At 32.2% G+C, this 23,328-nt stretch overlaps 1 protein-coding gene across 1 annotated transcript; it reads right to left on the reverse strand.

The window, feature by feature from the left end:
- Positions 1-1,946: 1,946 nt before the first annotated feature.
- LOC124353741 (mitochondrial cardiolipin hydrolase) lies at positions 1,947-12,805 on the reverse strand. The gene is made up of 3 exons (XM_046803728.1): positions 12,408-12,805; positions 3,706-3,890; positions 1,947-2,421 (listed from the first exon to the last, which is right to left on the reverse strand). Exons 1-3 carry the CDS (start codon positions 12,644-12,646, stop codon positions 2,213-2,215), a joined length of 633 nt encoding a protein of 210 aa, XP_046659684.1. The 5' UTR covers positions 12,647-12,805; the 3' UTR covers positions 1,947-2,212.
- Between the last annotated feature and the right edge of the window lie 10,523 nt (positions 12,806-23,328).

Raw genomic sequence — 23,328 nt, forward strand, 5'->3', positions numbered from 1 at the left:
TTCATATTCATGACTCAACAGTCAGAAGACGTCTTTTGGCCGTTAACAGAAAAGCCAGAAGGCCAAGGAAAAAACAACTTTTAACAGCCGCTATGATGAAAAAATGGTTGGCTTGGGCCAAAAATACAAATTTTGGGAAGTTGAGAATTGGAGGAAGGTTTTATTTTCTGACGAGAGTCATTTTGAAGTCCAAGGTAGGAAGTTGTCCCATGTAAGAAGGTCAGATAATGAACCTGTGTCAACGAAACATTTGCAACAAACAGTAAAACACCCAGTTAAAAAAATGTTTTGGGGTTGTTTTTTCGTTTTTCGGCTTAGGGCCTTTGGTAGCAATATCTGGAATGATGAACAGTGAGAAATATATCCCTATTCTACAAAGCAGAGTGATTCCTGAACTTAAAAAAACTAGAAGCTGACTATCACGTAAAATATCCTGTATTTCAACAAGATCTTGCACCCTGTCACGCATCCAAGCAGTTAAAACATTCATGGATGAACAGGGTATTTTGTGGCCTGGAAACTCGCCTGATGTCAATCCAATATAAAATCTCTGGTCCATTTGTAAGAAAAGTTTAAGAAAAAAAGGACTGCACAACTAAAGAAAAGAAGATTTCAGCCCTGATTCAGGTTTGGTTTCATGACCTTGAAATTCAAGAAATGTGCAAGAAACTGGTCGATTCAACGCCAAAAAGACTTGAAATGTAAATACAAGCAAAGGGAGGCCACATTAAGTATTAAATGTATGTATAATGTGAGAACTTACATAATTAGCCTAATAAATGTTTGTTTTTAACTGAAATTGGTCTTGTTCAGATTAATTTGCACATGACTGTACTTTATTAATAAAGGTTCTTTGTCTTTGCCACAAAATGTTCCCCAATCTTTATAAAACATATAATTTAAAAATAGCTAGCAAAATCAAAGTCCTTTATTTAACAATAATTTTACACATAAACTCACAAATTTTGTACAATTTTATCATAAAAATTAACAAAAGATATATATAAATCGAAATTTCTTTGGAATTGTATCTTGACTTAGCATACTTGGAAAAGTAAAACTAAGTTTAAATAAATAAAATTTAGTCAAATAGAAAAGCAGTTGTATAAAAGGTATATAAACATGTAAATTTATTAGTTCAGATCAACAATTACATGCAATGTAGTCAAACAACAGTGTACACAACTTACTCAACAAAAACTGTGCAGTTACCAATCATTCACAGCTGGTTGGTATATAAAAGTAGAAAGTTGCTATGCCAAACTGATTATATGTTCAGTATTAACAATAAAGGTTTGTGATTAGTTTGATGGAAGTTTAGTTACATTTTGAATTTTACAACAAATATAATTTGCGAACGTCCATTTAAGAGGATGCTGAGATTTTATTGTAATATTTTATATGTCTTGTTTATTATAACCAGGTTTTAAAATGTCAAAATGTTGGTATAACATTTGTATGTATGTTACTTCTGATGTGTTTTTAATCAAAACTATGTTTACAATTTTATATAATAACTAACAAAACCGTTTTAATTATGTCAGTAGCATATTCAGAAAATATTAATAAAAGTAAAAACAAATTAGAGATATATTTAAAACTCATAAACATTTTAACATTTTATTCAAAATTGTCACAGTTCATCTAATAAAAAATGAAATATCATACATTATTCAATTTCGAATATCCTTATTTTTAAAATGAAAAATTACTGTACTATCAATTTGTTTTTCACTTACGTACGTACATTTGAAAACATTTTCTGAATATTTTTAAACTGTCTTTGAACTATGTACCTAAAAGTAAGCTCAGTATATATAAACTTTATATATATACTTATACGTATATATATATATATACGTACTTTAAATACATATAGGACCCAATGTTTGAAACTTAATGCGATAACTACTTATATATAAGGATTAACAATAATGAACCTAATATAAAGAAAAACAGTATTATTTTTTATTTTAAATATATAAAATACATTTATATTTTTAAATACAATGTTTGAAAATTAACAAATGTGTATTCACAAGGTAAAATTTGAGCAAACAGTATAATGATTGAAGTTTATAACATTAAATTTTCAATTAAATTACATTGCACATTGTTAAAATTTAATGTGTTCTAAAGCTTACATAGTTATTATTTATTTCAATTTGAATATCAGTTATTTATTTTAGAATGCTTTAACAATAAAAATTGATCACTCAATTGATTTCCAAAGTCTTTCGTACTCCATGAGGAATTCTCTGACAATTGTGCGTTCAGTGGTAATAATAATGTTTTCCCAGTTGCCAAAAATAGCTTGCATCGTCCAGTTTAGTGATCCTGACATCAAGATTCTCTTATCGATTATGACAAACTTGTGATGCATCAGTCTGGTTGACTTCCGAAAATATTTCACTGGCAAACCTGAAAACACTTTCATCATTAAATTCATATCCACAGACCGTGTGAATCATCTAGTTATAGACTGATTGTATGATCTTGTTTAGTGACCTCCAAATCAGATTCTTTTCTTATCTATGACCACTTTTGATGCATCAGTCTGGTAAAAATTTGATAAAATCTCACTGGCAAGCCTGCAAGTTCAAATTAAAATAAATTTATTTTTTGTGACATTATAAGAAAGAATTGAACATGTGCAAAACATAAAAATTTACAGCACCAAGTACGCACATTAGTCCAGTTCCAACCTAGATAAATACGAATATAAATAAATGCTAAAAATGTGTGTACTGTATTTACAAGTATATACTGATGCAATTGAGAGTAGTACAATTTTTTTTTCAAATATAAAGACTCAATATGTACAGTTCAAATAATTATTAGCAACTTGCAAGGCATTAGTAACAATATCATTTTATATAGCATAACAAATAAGTTCACAGCTAAATGGATGTAAACATCTATTTCTTGTTTAAACTGCTGCAGTGTATAGGCACAGGAGCACTATTTTACAAAGGTAAATCAGAATAAAAGGCTTATAAAAAAGAAGTATAGCTTTTTCAATAATATTATAAAATCACAAATAAATGTTTACTGTTGGTGCATGAGTAAATATTTATTAACTTCACAAATTAGTTTTGCCACATGCTACGACTCACAATTTGGCCAATTAATTCACTGGATGATCTAATCTATAATGAAGAACCAGATCACCACTAGTAGGAAAAATTTCAAAGTTGCAGTAAGGTCTAATTTAGTATTCAGAATTTAAAATATAAAAAAGGTTTAGAATAATATTGTAAGAATAAGATTTGTTAATTTTCTTATCAAGGAATTTTTCTTTATTCAATAAATGTTCATTTAGGATGAAATGTCTGAAATCCTATTCAAATATCAAACCTTCCATCGTCAATAACAAACTTTAAACAAAGAAGAATATCAAGATTCCACCTTATCAGTTATTTTCAGCATTTTATTGGACTTCTAAAACTGGAAACTGCATGGCTTTATTGCACACTCCCGGGGAATGCAATTGCATATTTCCTTCAGCTTTAACTGTTCGACAAGAAGAGAAGAAGAAGATTAGAAGAAAAGATTAAATCTTTCTAGAGAAAATTGGGAGGTCTTCTTCACGAGGTTTTAAAGATGCATCAAGTTTATTCCTCCAACAATAAGAAATGATTGTTTACAATTTTGTAGAAGACAGTTCATTGACTATTCTATTCCATTAAATGAGACTGAACTCACCGTTTCTTTGAAAAGACAATATTTGAGATCCAGATCCATTGGCCATGTCTTCATCACAAATAATTCTCACTTTAACTCCACGTTTTTGGGCTTTTATCACCGCTGCGCCTAGATCTTTCACAGTTATTAGATACAGGCAAACATCTAGAGATGACTCAGCTGAGTTCAAGTAGTGCAGCATTCGGCTGAAAAATTTGATACATTTTTTACCGTTATTATATACCGTATTTTAAACAAAATCTATTTACACTTTCAATAATTTATTGGAATTACATAACATATCATCATATCACACTCAGTTCAAGAGACAGATGATTTTTCTACAGTTTAAATTTAAATTAAATAAGACTAAAACGAGCAAGGAATAAAACCCAGGTTCCATATTGAACTAACAAACCAGTGTTATTCAGGATGCTGGATATATATTACAGATGCTGTAGAGCTTATTATTTATTTTAAAATAAATACTCATATACATAAATGTATGTGCACATTGCTTTTACTTACGCTTTGCTATGCTATCTCTCTATGGTACAATCTATGCTTGCTATGTCTAACATTGCTTTTCTTGTACAATATTGATTGATAACAAAACAAATAATATCCATCACCAAACATGTAACTTAATAATGAACACACTCATTCGTAGCGATTCAAGGGAGGAGGCAATGAGAGAGACTATTACCAAACATTAGAGGAAAATAATAATAATATCTTACAACAAGTATATATTTTTATTAAAATATAAATCAAACTGTTCATTTACATTTCTTGCACTTTTACTTTAAAAAATAAATGTGCTAATTTAGAAATTATAGAGCATTGCTCCTTTCTATGCCTTGTTAATTTTATTGTGAGTTGATCGGGATGAAAACACGTGATGAGTAGCGACAAACTCAGCGATAGGCTTGAAAACTTCAGTAATAATTAAGTCATGTAAAATCAATTATTCTATCTGAATACCTTTCTTGTTACAATAAATGAACTGAAATGTTAATTATCATGTAATATAAATTTGTAGCAGTAACAACAGTGTTAAAACAAATCTGATTGATTCAGAGCCACTATTAATAGTAACTGTGGATACTAACTATCCATTTTCAGGAGAAAAGATCTTTATTAAAGAGGAATGCGTAATATATGTTGAGGGTTTAATATATTTATTTCAAAACTGTCATGATTTTGTAAATACAGCTTTACAAAATTACAAAAAACTATGAAGTTTTACTTCATTTCACAACATTTTTTAAAACTATTATGAAGATTTGAAGTTTTATAACTTTTAGTGTATAGCTCTAAAATAATGTGTTTTTAGAAACATTTTTAGTATTCACTGTATTTTGCTGATCCTTTTAGGTGAAAACATTGTTTTAATGTTTTCACTTTCGATCCTCATCCTATTTTTCAATAAATATGGATCATAAAACAACGAGATGACGATTTACAAGACTTTTTTAATTTATGAACTATCATATTTCACTATAGAGAGGTTGTGTAAAGGATTCAAATAAAAATAATATTTTAATTATTTCCAACGGATCAACCATTACAAAAGCGAGCATAATAATTTATAATTATAATAATAAGTTAGCAACAATGACTAACACAAAACTAAAAAATAAATGAGGTGTATGGATAGTTGCCTTGTAACATGTGTATGAGATACAATAAACAATAATAAATATCAACAAAAGGCAACAAGGAACAGCCGTAAATACTAATAAAACAAGAAACAGATAAACTATATGAACAATATAAAAATGATAAAATAATTCAATAACAATTACAAAGAAAAAAAATGAACACTGCCAGGCAATAATGCACAGTGAGCCTTGCTCCACTACGACAGTTGGTATGGACCTTTAAGGTACCATCAATACACTGCACTGGATGGTCACGATCACACTTATGGGACACTTATTCTTAGTTAATAGAAATAAACAGAACATAAAATTCAATTTTTTAATTGAAAATGAAAATATCTACTCCAAAAATTTGTATCAGTGTGGAATTTTAAGTTCTGAAAAGTATGTGTTACCTGATTAACATATCTGAAAACAAAATGATGGCGAAAATTAGCTGACGAACTCAAAATGTTATCCAGTGTATAATCAGAAGAGCATCAATAGTTTTGAACATACTCTGTGATATATAAGAAAAGTATGTCCCCGACATAATCCTTTATTTTACACAAAAACTGCAACTTACATTCCGCATAAAAAAATCTTAATAATTTGTTACATTCAAAAGTGCATTATTTCCCATATTATCATGCTCTATTCAACTGTATCTTTCAACTGATTCCCAGTTTGACAATTCATAGAAGTAGAGAAATTAAACACATTATTTTCTTCTTCATATAATGACTTTTTCAAACGATTTCCGTCTTCAATTGAAACTTAAAAGGATAATCAAATTAATGAATCACCTCAAGTGATTTAAGAATGTTAATTTTTACGTGCCACACTACTTCTAATCTTGTTCAACTTTAAGATATGTTGATGTGATCTGAGTATGATCTCTGTTTCTGCCAGAAGTGGGGAGTGGTGGTCCTACTGAAGCCCAAGTAATTTGTGATTGGTACTTCCCTATGATCATATCATGTTTAATTACCTTTATTCCTTTACTGTAAACCGTGAAATTAAATGTCGGCCAAACCATAGAAAGCTGTAATTTCAATGTACAATAAGTATAGCATTTACTCCTTTCCACTTACACCTTATTCAGCTCATCGATCTTCCTAATTTTGTCATGTTCCATTAACCAATCTTTGTCTCAAAATGCCCGTTCCGTAGACACCTAACTTCAAAATATATGTGTATTAGTGCAGGTAATAAAAAGGATATTTGGGCTTTTAGATGATACCACCTAAGTCTCCTATTTACTGAAAATATTTTAATTTACATCATAAAAAGTATTAACATTCAATGTCTCCCCAAATCACTAGGTTATTATGGATCATTTTTGCCCTCCTTCCCAAAATGCAAGATCCATTTTTTATAAAACCCTGTCATTAACACATTTAGTTGATCTAGAAAACGTATATTCCAGAATGTATTTAAATTGTACCCCTCAATGTCACCCCGTTTGACTGTAGAGGGTGACATATAATTAAAATAACGGGCGATTTGATGTGGATTTACCCATTAGAAAATAACATTTTATCTGCAAAGCCATAAGGGTATAATTTTTTGTGTATAATTTTTTATAAATAAAAAAATTACTATGGACACAAAATGCTTTAGTGAAAATCTTAAAATGAGCTTCAAATGCTAGGGACTAGGCAAAGCTGTATTTTTGTGTTTTAATGTATTTTAAATGGGCAACATATTAAATTTTATAAAGGAAAAAAGTAGAATATCCTCATACTACAAGTAATAAATTAATGATTACATTAATATGTGACAACATAAAAAGTCACTTAAAAATTCTTGTTATAGTTTTGGTAAAAATAAATTACTAGCAAATATAATTTTTTGCTACAACATTATAATAAAAGAAACAATTGTGAGTAAAATCACATAGGATATCATTCTATTTTGCAGATTTATAAATAGTAGTTTTAACCTAAAAAGCTAAGCAGCATCTCAGATGCACTTTCACATCACACAGCTTTTCCAAATGACATCCTGAGATGCGCTTTACACAATTGCTAAAGTATAGATATTATACTAAGTGATACAAAAACTGGGTAGGCTAAAGGTAACCTATACATTAAACGGAGCGTTTGCTCATCAACCAGCAATCTAATTGTCGGAAATCACATTGCTGGTGAAAAGGTGTGTTTTTGTCCTACCAATCAAGCCAGCAATCTCTCGTTTGGCAATCTTCTACCTAGTATTTTGCTGGTTCTTGATCAATCATCCTGAATAATGAAGATGCCGTTGTGATGGTACTAATTCAATGTTTAGCGATAGATAAGAAAAGAAGAAAAAGCAGATGTTGAGAACAGGTTTAGTGAAATTGCACGTTTCATAATCAAATGATTTTATTAGTATCATATTCATAATGTAGGCTACATAAGGGCGAATTTAGGACCATAAGGCCCGTCGTACGTTTAAGAACATTAAGACCTATAAAAATCCAGATGACTTTAATACCTATCAAAGAAAATAATTCTCGTCACCTTCTTTGTTTGAAGAAGCCCCTAATTAAGAAGTTGATAAATTATAATATAATATAAATTATAAGTTACTCGCCTAGTGCAGCTGGCAAGCACTGAAGAGCGCCTTGCAGCTACTATGAGAACATGGTACAATATGAGGATCTCGGATATAATCATAATTTATTTTTAGCACTCATGATGGTCGCCTGATGCCACATATTGGGCATCTGATGGATCGCCTGGGAATATTGAGTGATCTCAGGATTGTTGAGTGACCTCGATATTCAGAAAATTTGGGCTCCAGCAATCATATTCCTGGTAAACACCAAACGTGTCGAAAAAACTATTCGATACAAAACCTGTCTTGGATTCCTGGATTTATTATCTTATCTCTTGGCGATAGGAGCAGCGTGGCGCGGCGGGCGGCCAGTCTAGACAGTCATTGTTGCGGTAGCATTAGCCATGAACATGTTGCGAATTGCTAGTGAAGTCGATACCAAACAACGCGCTGTGCAGTTTTTTACAAGTAAGAGGTATTTTGCATAACCCGAGACTGTGTGCTAATAACCATGAAATTTTATTGCAGTTAAGTGACAGTCAAGATCGTTGGTCGTGTTCTAAACGTACGTGTAGGGAATACAAACCAGTGCGCGCTGATACCTTTTTATCAGGCTCTCGTTTGGAGTACAGAACAATTATTTTGTTCATCTACTGTTGGAGCAAGGAGTACACCTCAGTGAAATTTTGTGACGATGAACTTGACATGAACTATAATACAACTGTTGATTGGAATATGTATATGCGCGAGGTATGTGAATACACACTAATGAGCAATAATGCAGTTATTGGTGGGCACAATACTACCGTTGAAATTGATGAGAGTTGCTTTGCTAAGAGAAAGTACAATAAAGGTAGGTTTGTACCTAATCAATGGGTTTTAGGAGGAATTTGTCGGGAGACAAAAGAATGCTTCCTTGTGCCTGTTCCGAACAGAACTGCTCGTACATTGCCTATAATTATTGAAAATGTTTCTCCGGGTACAAAAATTATTACCGATGAATGGCGTTCGTACCATGGACTGGGAGATACCTATGAACACTTGACAGTTAATCATTCTTTAATTTTGTTGATCCCGAGACTTTAGCACATACTAACACAGTTGAATGTTTGTGGGGTAAAGTCAAATCACGAAATAAGAAACAATGTTAAACAGTTATTTGTGTGAGTACATGTGGCGCAAGAAATACGCACATGAAAATTTGTTTGAGAAAATGTTGGAACATATTTCAATCTTCATGCGACCGCAGTGATCAGTACTATTTACAACAATAACAATGGTTATCCTTTTGAATTATAAATAAAACATATGACGGCGTGTAAAATGTTTTTTTAGATGCTATTTAAATCACTTCAGTCCAGGTATTTACTATTATTAACTAACACAATTGGCTAAAGAAAACCAAAATTTAATCTAATTTAAGTACAAACATCATTGGTAGTGAATTAACGGAATTCCTGACCATAAAACTAATGGTAGTGAATTAACGGAAAAGAACCCCTGTTTGTAGTAAGGAGATGATAACTAGAATTAAAGGTGGAACTCAAATAGTGTTTTGCTTGAATATAGTAAAATGAAAGTAAATTTTGATTTCAGTATTTTTAGATGGTCATGAATATCGATGATATCAATGATTCAATTGTATTGGTGGCTGCTTATTATACTGCAGTCCTCTGTCCCAGTATGAAATTGTAGCACCCATTCTAGACGCAACATACAGTAATTAAATTTACATTATTTATAGTAGATATTGATAATTTTATTTATAGACCTATAACATTCTTAAATAAATTTGTATTATTTTGGTGGCCTTATAAGGAACGAAAGTCTTGCTCAATTGTATTGTTATAAAAAAGATCTGGGGTACACTCGTTCAATTGTTATTATCGAACTATTTGATATATTATCCAAAGTCAATATTATATATATATATATATATATATATATATAAATCATACGAAACAAGAATTATAATACATTAACAACAAGAATAATATATTAAAATTTATAATAATATAAATTTAATAATAACATTACAAAATAACTTAATCCAACTAGAGCCTAGACTTACACATCAAAAATACAATATTTATAGATTGTGCAGCAGTGAGCAACTGCATTTGTGTAGTCTGCAGTAGCCAAACCCACATGTATATCTAGAAATTTGTAACATAATTTCTTTATATTTATTTATTATTATTTCAACGGCATCCGCCAATATACAATAATTTCACAACATTTTCATGCAACTTAAATACTGTATAACATCAACAAAATAAATAACAACTAATTAAATTACAGAAAGTAGTGATTATGCAGTGGAATAATAAATAAGTATTAAGATTTGTGAAATAATGTTACAATAGTGAAAAATCATAAACATCATCTCCAACTGATATTAAGGGGAAAAAAAACTCTATCACTCATTACTGTTGCAGTCTCTTTTTAAGGTGTGCGATGCTGTCATAAAACATATCACCATCGGAAGGAATGCTGTTTCCACGCCTATGAAGTCGAGCAATAGGACCGTGATAGCTGTAATTGTTTGAGTGGTGGCAGGTTGAAAAACATATTCCTGGATCTGGTTCCAGCAGGCACCAAGAGGGATATCCTACTCAGAAGCTCTGGCAAATCGGTTGATAAGCTTGTGCAGGAAAATAATATCAAACATTCTCCTTCTGCACTCCAGCGTAGGCAGAAGAAATTCCTGCTCAAGTGCGGGGACAGAGACCTCCCGATAGGCTGCACCTCTCCGGACTCCTTAAAGTCTGCAAAATTTGTTTTGAATACTCTGTAGTTTGTGAATATGAGATGCGTAATGAGGGGACCAAACAAGAGTACAATATTCCAGTCATATCATTTTCAAATTATCAACAAATTAGTTACTTATTGCTGTTTATTGTTTGCATGACAAATAACTGTAACTAATAAGTAGGAATAATTTGTTTTGTTGGTATCCATGAGGTTAAAGGCCGACCAGGCAAATCACATATTTGACGTTATTAACATATTCTGCTTATCCTCTTAAACAAAAATATGTATGGTTTTAGGGGGTGCAAATGACAAATAACATGGTTTTAGGGGGTATAATCATAAATAGTTAAGTTTTTAATATTTTATTGTTCTGTTTGTGTGTTGTGTGTCTCGATATCTTTGTACCTTAATGCTATCTGCGGCAAGGACTGATAGTGTATACTATCTGAGCGCTTCAGGGCTGTGGTCCAGTGCTTCACAAGATATCGTCTACTGTAGTTCGGATCGATTAAGTGATTTTCTCAATCATGGATCAACCACCAACTAGTTCAACGAATTGTAGTGAATAGTGTCTCGGAGTGTTTTATCAGGCATGTTAGGAGTTTACGTTTTGACCGAAATGAGATTATTTCGTTGACATCAGCAAGAGCTGCCGCAGCCTGCACTGATGGCCAGAGGCACTCGTCTCAACCCGATAACAACTAATTAATTTGTAGCTCGAAATTAAGAAAAATATTGTTCACTTGGGACAAAATTCTTCCCATTTCAGTATAATTTTTATTTGTTTCTAAAAGTGGCGGCACATCCAATGACGTCGTGATGAAGTTGAATAACAGGGGTAGACTTTAATAAGCGGCCTACACTTGTTCGGTTGTTTTATCGAACAATTTGATGTATTATCCAACTTCAATGAGTAAAAATCGTACAATAAGAGTTATAATAAATTACCGTAGCAAGAAGAATCTCGTATATTACAATTTTAACACTGACATTACAAAATAACCAAACCAACTATGGCCTAGACTTAGATATCAAAGAAACCTGACAATATTTATAACCCAGCTTGATATCAATAAGTAACCACTTTTGTGAAATGGAGGAAAGAATTCTCCCCATGGATGACCAGGAACCAAACCCACATGTTGAAACACTTAAGCAAATTTCGTCACTTGTGATAAATATCTCACATATATTCATCGGCATTTTCAGTCTTAAAATAGTAGTTACTTCTTGCTTTTTATTGCTTACATTAAAATTACTATAACTAATAAGTTTAAATCATATGCTAAGTTAAATAAATTGTAATATCAAATTATACCTTCGGATAAAAAACATTGAACCAATCGATAAAAACAACCAAATAACAAGTGTAGGCCGCTTATTAAAGTCTACCCAATAACGATCAGAAAAGGTAGCGTGAATGTACACCATGGAAATATTACTCCACGTGTGAAAAGTAGTTCAATTTTTTTATGTTCTACAAAAACGAAGTTATTTCTCATTTCCAGCCCGTGAAACCTTATATATTGTTTTGTTCAGTAGGACGATTCCAATAAATTAATAACGCGAAACTCGTATATTGCCGCTCCAGCCATTACTTTCACAAGTACCGTTTTGTTTCGAAAATAAATTGTAATGTTGAATTATTCATTCAGATAAAAGCAATAAAAACCATTTGAAAATAACAACCGAATAAAGAGGGAGGTAGGCCGTTTTTAAAAGTCTACCCAAAGTCTGAATTTTGTAAAATAGGCTAGCTTATCTAGACTACTGTTTGTTACTTGCCTCATATTGTAAAATGAGCAATTTTTCGATGAACATTGTTTCTTTTCACCTCCTTCAACTAAGTGATCTTTACAACCGATTCCAACTTCACAAAAGAATAAAACTTCATTTTTGGGCCAAATATCATCTTCATCACTATCAGTGTTGAAATATTTTCTTACAAAGTAACATAGTGGCGCAGCAGCAGCAATTACGCCTAATGCAGATGTTGTGTACCTTCCAAAAAGGGGAGGAAACATTTTAAAATACAATTTACTAAATGACAAAGCAAAATATAAACTATAGGAAATGAATTCCCTTTACAAGTGAAACTACGAAAGTAAAAAATATCCAAACAACAGTCAACTTAATTTTTGTATTAATGTTTGTTTACGTTAACACTACATGCGAATTGGCCGGCTTTGGGACATTGTTGCCAACAGCAACTGCAAAAATTATCCACAGCTAAGATTAACCACAGTTAAGATTAACCACAGTTATTATCTGGTTAAGCCACATGCTATATTTTATTGTACGTTATTATTTTGTCAAATTAAATGTATTTACATATTCTACTATCAATGTATTATAGTAATGTCTTCACGATGTGAACAATAATCAAGAAATTGTTCAATTGAAACAATGACATATTTTTGTGGTCAGTTGATGTAGGGTTGACGGACACAGTTAGATTGTTGTTTTCGGGTAGAGCGCTGAGAGACATCTCATAAGCAAGTCCAGGAGCAAAATTATATCACTTGTCCATGATTTCGTATTTACTCATTTTCTTGTCGTCTGGTATTTATGTTTTTCAAATGCTCTTACATATTTTGATTCTCATTCTCTTATATTTAATTAATTTTTATTTAAAATGTAGAACCCCTACATTATACAACACCTCATTAGTTTTTAATTAGTTAATATTACTTATGCTATTAACATAATTAGCTATTTATTACTGAATATACTACAAACCTACACACTTAAGAGAGCTTAAGCTTTGTGGAAGGAGTCTGAATAAAAAATATATATAGCCTATATATATAATAATTATATTTATTGTATCTACCCTACACTAATGAGGTGTTATATAATTTAGTGCCTCAATGTTTAATGCAAATTAAATATATAAGCTTATTGTAAAACATAAAATAGCTAGGAGACTAATAGCCGTATTGGAAGTTTAGTGAATAAAGCAAATTTGTCGTCATAGGCAAGTAACATCAATTTGCATCTAAACGTTTTCCCGAATATGTCTAGCATGTACTCCACAGGTTGTATTTCGTTTACAACCAGAAGTAGCTTATAAGATAAAATAAAATTCAGGCAAGTACTCAAATAGGTTGTATGTATTTAAATGCCCTAGTCTGTCTCGTTTGTAATGAAAAAAAAACGACATGACCAGATGACTTTAGGAAAAGGTTTTGACTTTCTGGTAAGAAAATGGCAGCAAGAACTGGAAAGCGTAAGTGTTAAATTTGTCAGTTAATTAGATACAAAGTAATTGTAATTTTTATGGAAATTACTTAAGTATTTTAAAATTGGTGTGGCTTACCTGAAATGTGATAGTGATAAATGTAGTGTAATCTTTATGTTCCTGACATTTGAAAGGTACCATAGTTCTAGGTTATGAGGGTCAGATGTTTAATATGGGCAGAGTGAGACAGTGAACTAGGTATTTATATCGCTTAGTATATCATAGATAATTCATATAAATATGGAATAATTGAACTATCAATATTGATAGACTATCTAAAATATACAAAATCAAAATCGAGTAACTTTCATGACAGTGGCCTTAAGTGTTTTATGAAATGTTTAATTGTTTCTATCAAATGAAGAATTTAATGTTACAATAAAATTAATTTATGTTAACATATGGTTTCAACTTATTTATTAATGCAATAACAATAAATCACAAGAAGTCTCTAATTTTAGAGAAATTGGGGAGACTAATAAGCGGTTATTCGATTACTATTATCGAACAATTCGATATATTATCAATATATATTATTATATTCAGACATTTTTCTAGGATACTTTGTAAATAGTGCCAAGGTATATGTCCTATGCTTTATCAAGAAGAGCAAGGCTGAAATTTTACTTTCTTACAGCCGCCCATATTAAATTTTATAACTTTGTTAATTTTGGACTAAAACATTTGATTTAAAAAAAATTTCTTTGATAAAAATATGGGGTAGGGTAGGATAAGCGAACCCGGTTTTTTATATCGAAATTGGCAAACAATATTACATAATCACAACCATCGATATAATCAATTGATACTGATTAATTATTTTGAACAATCAACTTAAATAATCTATATCAACAGCTGTAATTAAATACTTTCAAATAATACACATACGGTAATTTCAATTTTTCATAAGCAACATTTATTATTTAAAATGGCAGTCAATTTAAAAAAAAACTACACGACATTGCTTTGAAAGATGATAAGACATGTTTTTAGTGGCTTCAACATGTTGGAATCGTACCGAATACCTCATTATGTGAAATTTGTGGGAAAGAAAAAACTGTAACTGTGAGAGGAGCAAATATGGTCGTCTTCAGTTTTCATAATTTTGATTATAATAATTTGTTTTATCACTGTAAATATTAAATTCATATTTAAATTTAAAACTTATGATTGTTATTGAGGATTATAGATACTTTTATATTGATTGGTAGTCTAGGATTTGAGATGCAAATATTAGGTATCGATGATTACATCCTTCCATATAAAAAACCGGGTCCGCTTATCGTACCCTACCCAAAATATGCTTTAAAATAATTATGAACCTATTTTATTGTACATGCATAAAAAATTATATATTAGTAATGAATATTATCTTATATTGAATTATTTTCTTTTTTTAATTTTGCTCCAATAAATGCACAGGTAAAATATTCCTCATGCAGTAGATGGTGTTATAGTTCTCATCCACAGGTATCAAAGTCAAAACTTCAATTCACTGAACTATTTTTTTACATTCAAACAAATACAAGCTCCATCTTTAACATTTCACTGAACTATATTAAAAGATACACTTTTTATACTTGTTTACAGTATATAAAGAAAAGGAGGTGCAATATTTCATGATTCTGTTATAATTCACAAACAAACAAACATACACACACACATTTACATAAAAAATGTATTTAATACAATTTAATTAAACATTTAGCCCTATCATAAACAAGTACATGAAAACAAATTTTGCACATTTTACATTGGAAACACCTTCTTATAATTTTGTAAAGTTTTAGTTCACTCAACATTTCTTTGGTACTGTAGTATTATTAGGAGGCCAGTATGTTTGGAGATTTTCTTCCACTTACTTACTTACTTACTGCCGTGGCTCCTGGTACCCAAGGTGGTACTTTGCCTCGCCAACACACTGCCTCCAGATCTCTCTATCCATTGCCTCTTCTTCCCTTCTTCCCAGTTTTCTTACGTTCTCTTCTGATCTGGTCTCGCCATCTCAACTTGGGCCTTCCTGGTGGTCTTCTGCCTTCCGGATTGTTTACAAGGACGTTCTTGACTAAGGAGTTGTCCTCCTTCCTTAGTAAATGGCCAGCCCATCTCATTCTCCTACTTCTCACCTCTGCCACTATGTCTGGGTCCATATATAGTTGCCTCAACTCCACATTATGCTTTATCCTCCACTCTCCATCTTCAAGGGTTGGCCCATAGATTTTTCTCAATAATTTGTTCTCAAATACTATCAAACGTTTTTCTGTTTTTTTTACTTAACACCCAGTTTTCTGAGCCATATAACAAAACTGGTCTTATAATGGTTTTATATATACGGAGTTTGGTCTTGTGTGATAGTAGTCGAGAGCTTAATAGCTTGTGGCATGCTGATAAACTTCTGTGTGCTGCATTTATCCTTTGTTGTATTTCCATGTCTTCTTCATTATTATTCGTCAGCATTACTCCCAAATAAGTGAAGTTGTTTACTTTTTCAAATTTGTGCCCCTTCTATTTCTATATTATTCTCATTGTTTATTTGGGTTGTTCTCCCCACACTCCATTATTTTGGTTTTCTCTTCATTTATGCTTAAACCAACTTTTTGTGTATGGTTTAGGAGTTTTGCGACCAGCACTTCCAGCTCTTCTTTACTCTTCGCTATTATTGCAACATCATCCGCAAATGCAAGAACATTTATTTTGGTCCCTATTGTAATTCCAGCTTCTGTTTGTCTTACTTCTTGTAATGCTTCCTCTAAAGCTAAATTAAATAGCAATGGGGACAATCCATCCCCTGTCTTACGCCTGTGCTTACATCAAACTTTTCCGAGATTTCCCCATTTATCTTAACCTTGCATCTAGATCCTGATATGCATGATTTTAACAAGTTTATTAATTTGTTGGGTATTCCATACTTTTCCATAATCTTCCAGAGTCTTCTTCTACTAATCGAGTCATATGCTTTGGAGAAATCAATAAAAAGGCATAGAAAGGATTTATTGAATTCATGGTATTTGGCAATTGCCTCCTTCAGTATGAATATCTGATCGGTAGTTGATTCTACCTCTAGTAAAGCCTGCTTGGTGGTCACCTATTATATTGGATGTATACTCCTCTATTCTTTTTTGTAAAATCTTTGATAGCACTTTGTAGGTACAGTTTAGGAGAGAAATTCCTCTGTAGTTGGTGCACTCTTTTTTGTCATCTTTCTTATGGACAGGGATGACTATCGCTTCCTTCCATTCATTTGGAATCACTTCTTTTTCCCAAATATTCAGAATCAATTTGTGAATCTCCCTTCTCTAGTCTTGCCCCTCCTGCTTTAATTAATTCTGATGATACTGAATCCTCTCCTGGAGCTTTATTGTTTTTTAATTCCTTGATTGCATTTTCTACTTCTTGTAGTGTTGGATCTGGGACCAGATTGGTTCCACATTTTGATATACTTCCCTCGGTTTCCTCTTCCTCTTCCTCCAATGCTTCTACATTCAAGAGATCTTTAAAATACTCTTGCCATACTTGTATCCCTTCTTTGCTCTGTATCACTAGTTCCCCAGATTTGTTTTTTTTTATTCCATATGGCATTGGGCTGTATCCCTTCCTGAAAAATCTCACCGATCGATAAAAGTCTCTGCTATTGTTTGCCGTCCTATCCTGTTCCGCTTTCTCTAGGATTTTGTTCACCCATTCCTCTTTTTTCTCCTGAGTGTTTTTACCGTTTCTCTTGAGCGTTTTTTATATTCTTCCCTATCTCTTGCCTGTTTCCTGTTGAGCCAATTCTCTTTCCCTTCCTTTCTTTGCACCACTTTTTCTTTGCATTCTTCGTCAAACCATGGTTTTTTGTTCTTCCTTTCATTCTTTCCACACACATCTTTTGCACAGTTTTGTATGGTTTCCTTTATGTTTGTCCAGCCCCTTTCAATTTTATCTTCCTCTGGGTTTCCTTGAGCTAAGTTACTTAGGGCTTGGAAAACGGTTTTGACAGTTTAAGTTGGAAAATCTTTCCTTATTTTTTCATTTCTTAGATGATCCAAATTAACATTTTATTGAGGTTCTCTGTTTTTGATTGTTTCTCTATCTTAATTCTCTGTAATAGATTGACTAGAACTAGATAGTGGTCTGATCCACATTCCGCTTTCCTTATGCTACGTACATTGGTGATATGACTAGAATGTCTGAGATCTATCAGAACGTGGTCTATTTGATTTTTTTGTGATGCCATTCGGTGATGTCCATGTGGCTTTGTGTATGTCTTTCCTTGGAAAAAAAATGTTGCTCATTATCTTCATGTTTACTGCCCATGTCAGGCTCAACAGTCTCATACCGTTGTCATTGCTGTTTGCATGTAAGCTATTTAATCCTGCAACACTTTTCCATACTTGTTCTTTACCAATTTTTGCATTTAAGTCCCCCATTATTATCTTTGTGTCATAGCTGGGAAGTTTTCTATACTCTTCCTCGATCCTTTTCATAAAAAGCATCCTTTATGTCGTCTTCCGCATCTTCTGTGGGCGCATACAAACTCATAACAGAAATATTCTTAAACCTACCCTTAATCCTAATTATACACAGTCTTTCATCTTTGGCTTCGAAAACATATCACAGTACTCTCAATCTTCCTGCTTACAGCAAATCCTACTCCTCTTTGGTATCTTCCTTCCTCATTTCCACTATAATATATTATATAATCTTTGGTATTTAGCTTTCCTGCTATTGGCCATCTGGTTCTCTTGTAGAGCTACCAGATCCATCTCATATTTACTAAGCTCCTCCGACAGTATGTCAATGGCCCCCTGGTATAGCTAGAGTTCTAACATTCCACGTTCCAAATCTCAAAGTCCGTAAGGGTGGCCTTGGTCTAATCCATGTAGTCCGTCCTGTATCCGAGGCATTGTGTTGGTTTTTCTGAACTTAGTGGTTTTCCGATGTGAGTAGTTGGCCCGACGCTCAACCCCCACATACCCTTGGAGGGACCGGGTCCGAGTTTCGTGGTTTTTCGCCTACCTCATCAGTGCTAAGCCCACGAAAAGGCGTTTTCCCCCCCCTGCACTACGGGGGAATACCAGAGAAACTCTTGCTAACATCATTGCTTAGACACCACTGGGGCTAGCAGTCTAGGTGCTTCTGCGGTGATATTAGCCATTAGCAGGGGCTAATATTTTCTTCCACTAACAATAATAAACAGTGTTTACACATAATAGACAATTACACTTGACATGTTCTTTCAATTAATATTTCACAACTTTAGAGACCAAGAGGGAATTTTTTACTACTTTAAAGACCAGTGGGATGTAGCCCAGAGGGATTTTCCAAAGAATAATAGGTCTATATTCTTACTAGGGACCGTAAGAATATCTATGTAAAATTTTAGTACAATTGGTTGAATAGTTGATGCGTGAAAGCAAAACAAATAAACAAAGGCACTTTCATATTTATAATATTATAAGAATTGTTTGTTAATATTGATAAAAATCGGGGTCCACTTATCATACTCTACCCCTAAATGTTGCACCTAAATAAATAAGTAGACTACAGAAAGGCATTAAATGGGTGGCAATTTTTTATTGCTCTAATAAGGTAAATGGAAAATTAATGGTCTGAGAAAGCTTTAGTTGTGTTTAGTCCTAAAAATATTTATTTTCCTGCCTCCAGAGTGACAGGATATTCAAGATGGGTATGGTTGAGGGTAAGGTTGCCTCTTCTGGAGATCATTGAGGAAGGATAGTGGGCAGTATATCTGTCTTGTCACCTTGGAAGAATGGGAGGCCAGCTCTGTACCAGCCGGCTGTCAAAGCGAACAAAACCTTACATCTAGGCTAGCAACTACCTTTACACACTCGGGAGCCCCACCAACTCCAGTCATACTCTATAATAAACTAGACCTATTGATCTACACTTGTACCCCATCTGAATAATGGTTTAATATTGCAGCTGCAGTTGGTCTCTTGAAGAGGATGTGGCACGAGCTGCCTGACATTGTTGCGGGCACGGCTCTCACAATCTTCTCACTCGTTGGGATAGCCGGCGTGTACATGTACAGGGACCGCACACATGACTGGGACATTAGGAGATACAGATACGAGTACACAGGTTTGTATCAGTAACCGTGATGTAATCTCAATAGAAATCAGGTTCCATGTTGAGCTCCTTTCTGTAGATTTTTAGAGGGTTTCTGACAAATGGAAAACAATGGTTTCTAACCTAACATGGTACTGTTTCTATTGTTATTAACAATTATCCATGTAGTTCATTAATGTCCTTTAGTGCCGTTTAAGTAATTTAGATTTCTGTGTCAAAGTAAACCAACTATATGTTTCATACATGAGGCCCAGTTCATTCGGAAAGTAGTGTGTGGTTTGTTATAAGTAAAATTTAGAAATGATAAAAATATTGATTATATACATTGTAAAATACCTTTCTCTATTTTTCAACACGAGTTTCATGTAAATTTAAACATTTATAATTTCTATGCACTAACTTAAAAATTGTTTTTACATAAGTTATCCAAATACCATCTATCATTAAGTTCTTTATTGTTCCCACACTTTTGATTGTTCTTGTATTGTATTTGCAACTTATAAGGTTTGAAAAATGTCATCGAGCTAGTAAAAACATGATGATAGAGAACCAGTTATTTGACAGTAAATTGATAGTGAAAATTATTTTTTGTTATGTGCAGAAAAAAGTGTTGTAGATTCAAATATGAATAATGAAAGTAATGAATAGATTAATGAAATTTTAGTTTTTATTATTAAAACTATTTTTTACGGCTCCTTGTGGTAGATTCTAATACAAGGACATGAATGGGAGGGGCCAATAGAACTAATTTGCAGCAGTGAACATTCTTCCGTTAAGAGTGCAGTGATCCACGTAAAAACAAGTTATTTAAGACTCCATAAATGTATGGTAGAGAGATTTATATGGGAGGGAGCCAATAGAACTATCTTGTAGGAGTGGACATTCTTCCGGTAAGAGTGCTGTGATCCCCATAATAAGAGTTGTGTAATACTCCATAAATGTATATGGTAGAGAGATTTATGTGGGAGGGTGCCAACAGAACTATGTTGCAGGAGTGGACATTCTTCCGCACCGCATCATTATGTAAAACAACTACCTATGCATCATAACTATGGTCTGGTAGTTAAATCATTAAGTGTATGAGTTCTCGCGAATATAATTTTCTTACGCTTGTTAGTTTCAAATTAAGTAGCGGAATCTCCATCCGCAACACTAAAGAAATATTGTTGGTAGTTTTGTTTAGTGAATAATTAGTCCAACGCTCAGCAAGGGTCATGGATAGATCATCTTTAATATAAATTCCAAGATGTTAATACAAATATTTTTTCTGTTTCAGTTGTACGTCCTGGTGACCCTTTGGCGAAACATGCACCACCCAAAGAGTAATATTGTTTTAAATATAAGTGTAAAAAAATATAGGTTTAATAAATCGTTGCTTTGTTAGATTGTACATTTGTTTTATTGACCGTGTCCGATTTATAATTTTGTTTAGTTTAGAATATTCTATAAAATATTTTAACAGCTCTTGTGATAAAAACAGAATAATTATTGTTTATACGCTTAGTTATCAATAATAGTGGTATTATGAAATAAAGCCTAAAGATTATTTGAATTCAATACATGGAGTTACTATGGAGATTGATTTTAACATATTGTGTTAGTAAAAGTTATGTACAAATAATAATTGATCGAGAATAAAAAATGTTGAAAATTAAAATATATGATTCTCAAATAGTCTCTTTTAGATACAGAATTTATCTGCATGTTAATCAAATTATAGATTAATATATGAAACCGATACTCCAATTTTGTCCTGTATTGAGATTTCATTTCATCTATTAGCTTAAATTTGAGACAAAATGTCACTATGTATAAACTTAAGTATTCAGGCCAAAGCTGATATTTATAATTTTATATTAGACATTGTATTTCAATCTCTTTATTGCCAAAAATACAGATTTTGTACAGGTAAGTGTCAATGTACAATAATCTTATACTAACATAGGAGTACTATCAGTTTACTGACTATTATGTTGTAATCTATTATATATAAGTGTAATAATTATAGTCCTGCGTTTTATATATATATATATATATATATATATTATATATATATAATGTAATTGTAATGAAGATCATTTTACCTACAAAATATTTTTTGGAGTTTTGGACATTCTTTTAGTCACAATGTTGCAGTAGCATTGTTACATGAACTAGAAATAACATTTTTGTCATCAAGTTTTTATCATTAAGATTGTTAATGTATTGTGTTATTTGTCTATTTTACAATTTTAAATTAAATATAAATAATCAAAATGATCAAGTCTTGAAGTAAATGTTCCAAAATATGATGTTTTAGATAAAAATAATGTATTATTGAGATTAGAAAACCTCAAATAAAATTCATTGTTAATTTAATTTAAATTTTGCGTTGTTGACTTTGAGTTGTGGTATGTTTATTCCATTCATTTTGTTCCTTCCAATATTTCCACCAAAAGAAAAAAATGTTAGCTTAACTCCATAACAGTTTCTAATATAATCAGGGCTGGATTTAATAATTTGGCAACTCCAGTCCTACCATAAGATAGCAGCACCCAATCCATTTTTTCAACCAAATGTTGACACTAATATAGACATAAGCAATCACAAGTGTGTTCTAAGGCAAACTCATGTTTAGCTTTATCTAAATACATTTTAATTTATTGGATATAGTGAGGAAATTCCACATACGGTAAGATGCAATGTAGTATCCTTCCACCACTTGGTTTCCTGCATATTCCTACTATCCAAAAGATACTAAATCTGTGACATTCAAGAATGTTACGATTGGACATACAGAGAGTTTAAAATACAAGTACAATATAGATGAAAATTTATATTGTCATGAATTTATTTCATTACTTCACACAAACAATTAGTTAATATTTTAAGTAGAGTTCAAGATATCTTTTGGGCATCCTTAGTTTGCTTCAAGATTAAAATCTAATCTAAAAGGCTGAAATTGTAAGACACTACTCACATTATAAACGTAGCAAGAACCGAATGGAGATGAGATGAGCTGTGAGCACATGGCATGGGACCAGTGTTGCTAATGTATAATGATAATGATATATAATGTATAATCGGTTGTTACCCTCGTTATATTTGAAATGCTACTCTGCATTGTCCTTTTTCAATATTCTCACCTAAATACTTGTAATTCAATGTTAATTTACTGTTTAATAGTCATGTTAAAGTATTTATGCTTAATCAACTTGTAATAATAAATGTGTGCACAATAAAAATGAAATGCTTTGAGGGCCAGAATGAACAGCAATAATTCTAGTGAATATTGTCCTGATGCTTGCGCAAATAACGTGATGAAGGTGAGGTGTGTGCGCCTTTACCAACATCACAATTTGTACAGTCTGGCTCTAGTAGCGATGCAGTGCTACTCAGACTTCAATCGAAACC

Source organism: Homalodisca vitripennis, chromosome 2 (genome assembly GCF_021130785.1).
Source record: "Homalodisca vitripennis isolate AUS2020 chromosome 2, UT_GWSS_2.1, whole genome shotgun sequence".
Lineage (NCBI taxonomy): Eukaryota > Metazoa > Arthropoda > Insecta > Hemiptera > Cicadellidae > Homalodisca > Homalodisca vitripennis.

Excerpts from the sequence above, each read along its gene's own strand:
- LOC124353741 (XM_046803728.1), bottom strand. The coding sequence starts at position 12,646 with ATGTTTCCTCCCCTTTTTGGAAGGTACACAACATCTGCATTAGGCGTA. Across the intron at positions 3,891-12,407 it reads TGCTCATTTTACAATATGAG|CCGAATGCTGCACTACTTGA; the intron begins GCAAGTAACAAA and ends CAAATTTTTCAG. Across the intron at positions 2,422-3,705 it reads ATTGTCTTTTCAAAGAAACG|GTTTGCCAGTGAAATATTTT; the intron begins GTGAGTTCAGTC and ends AAGTGTTTTCAG.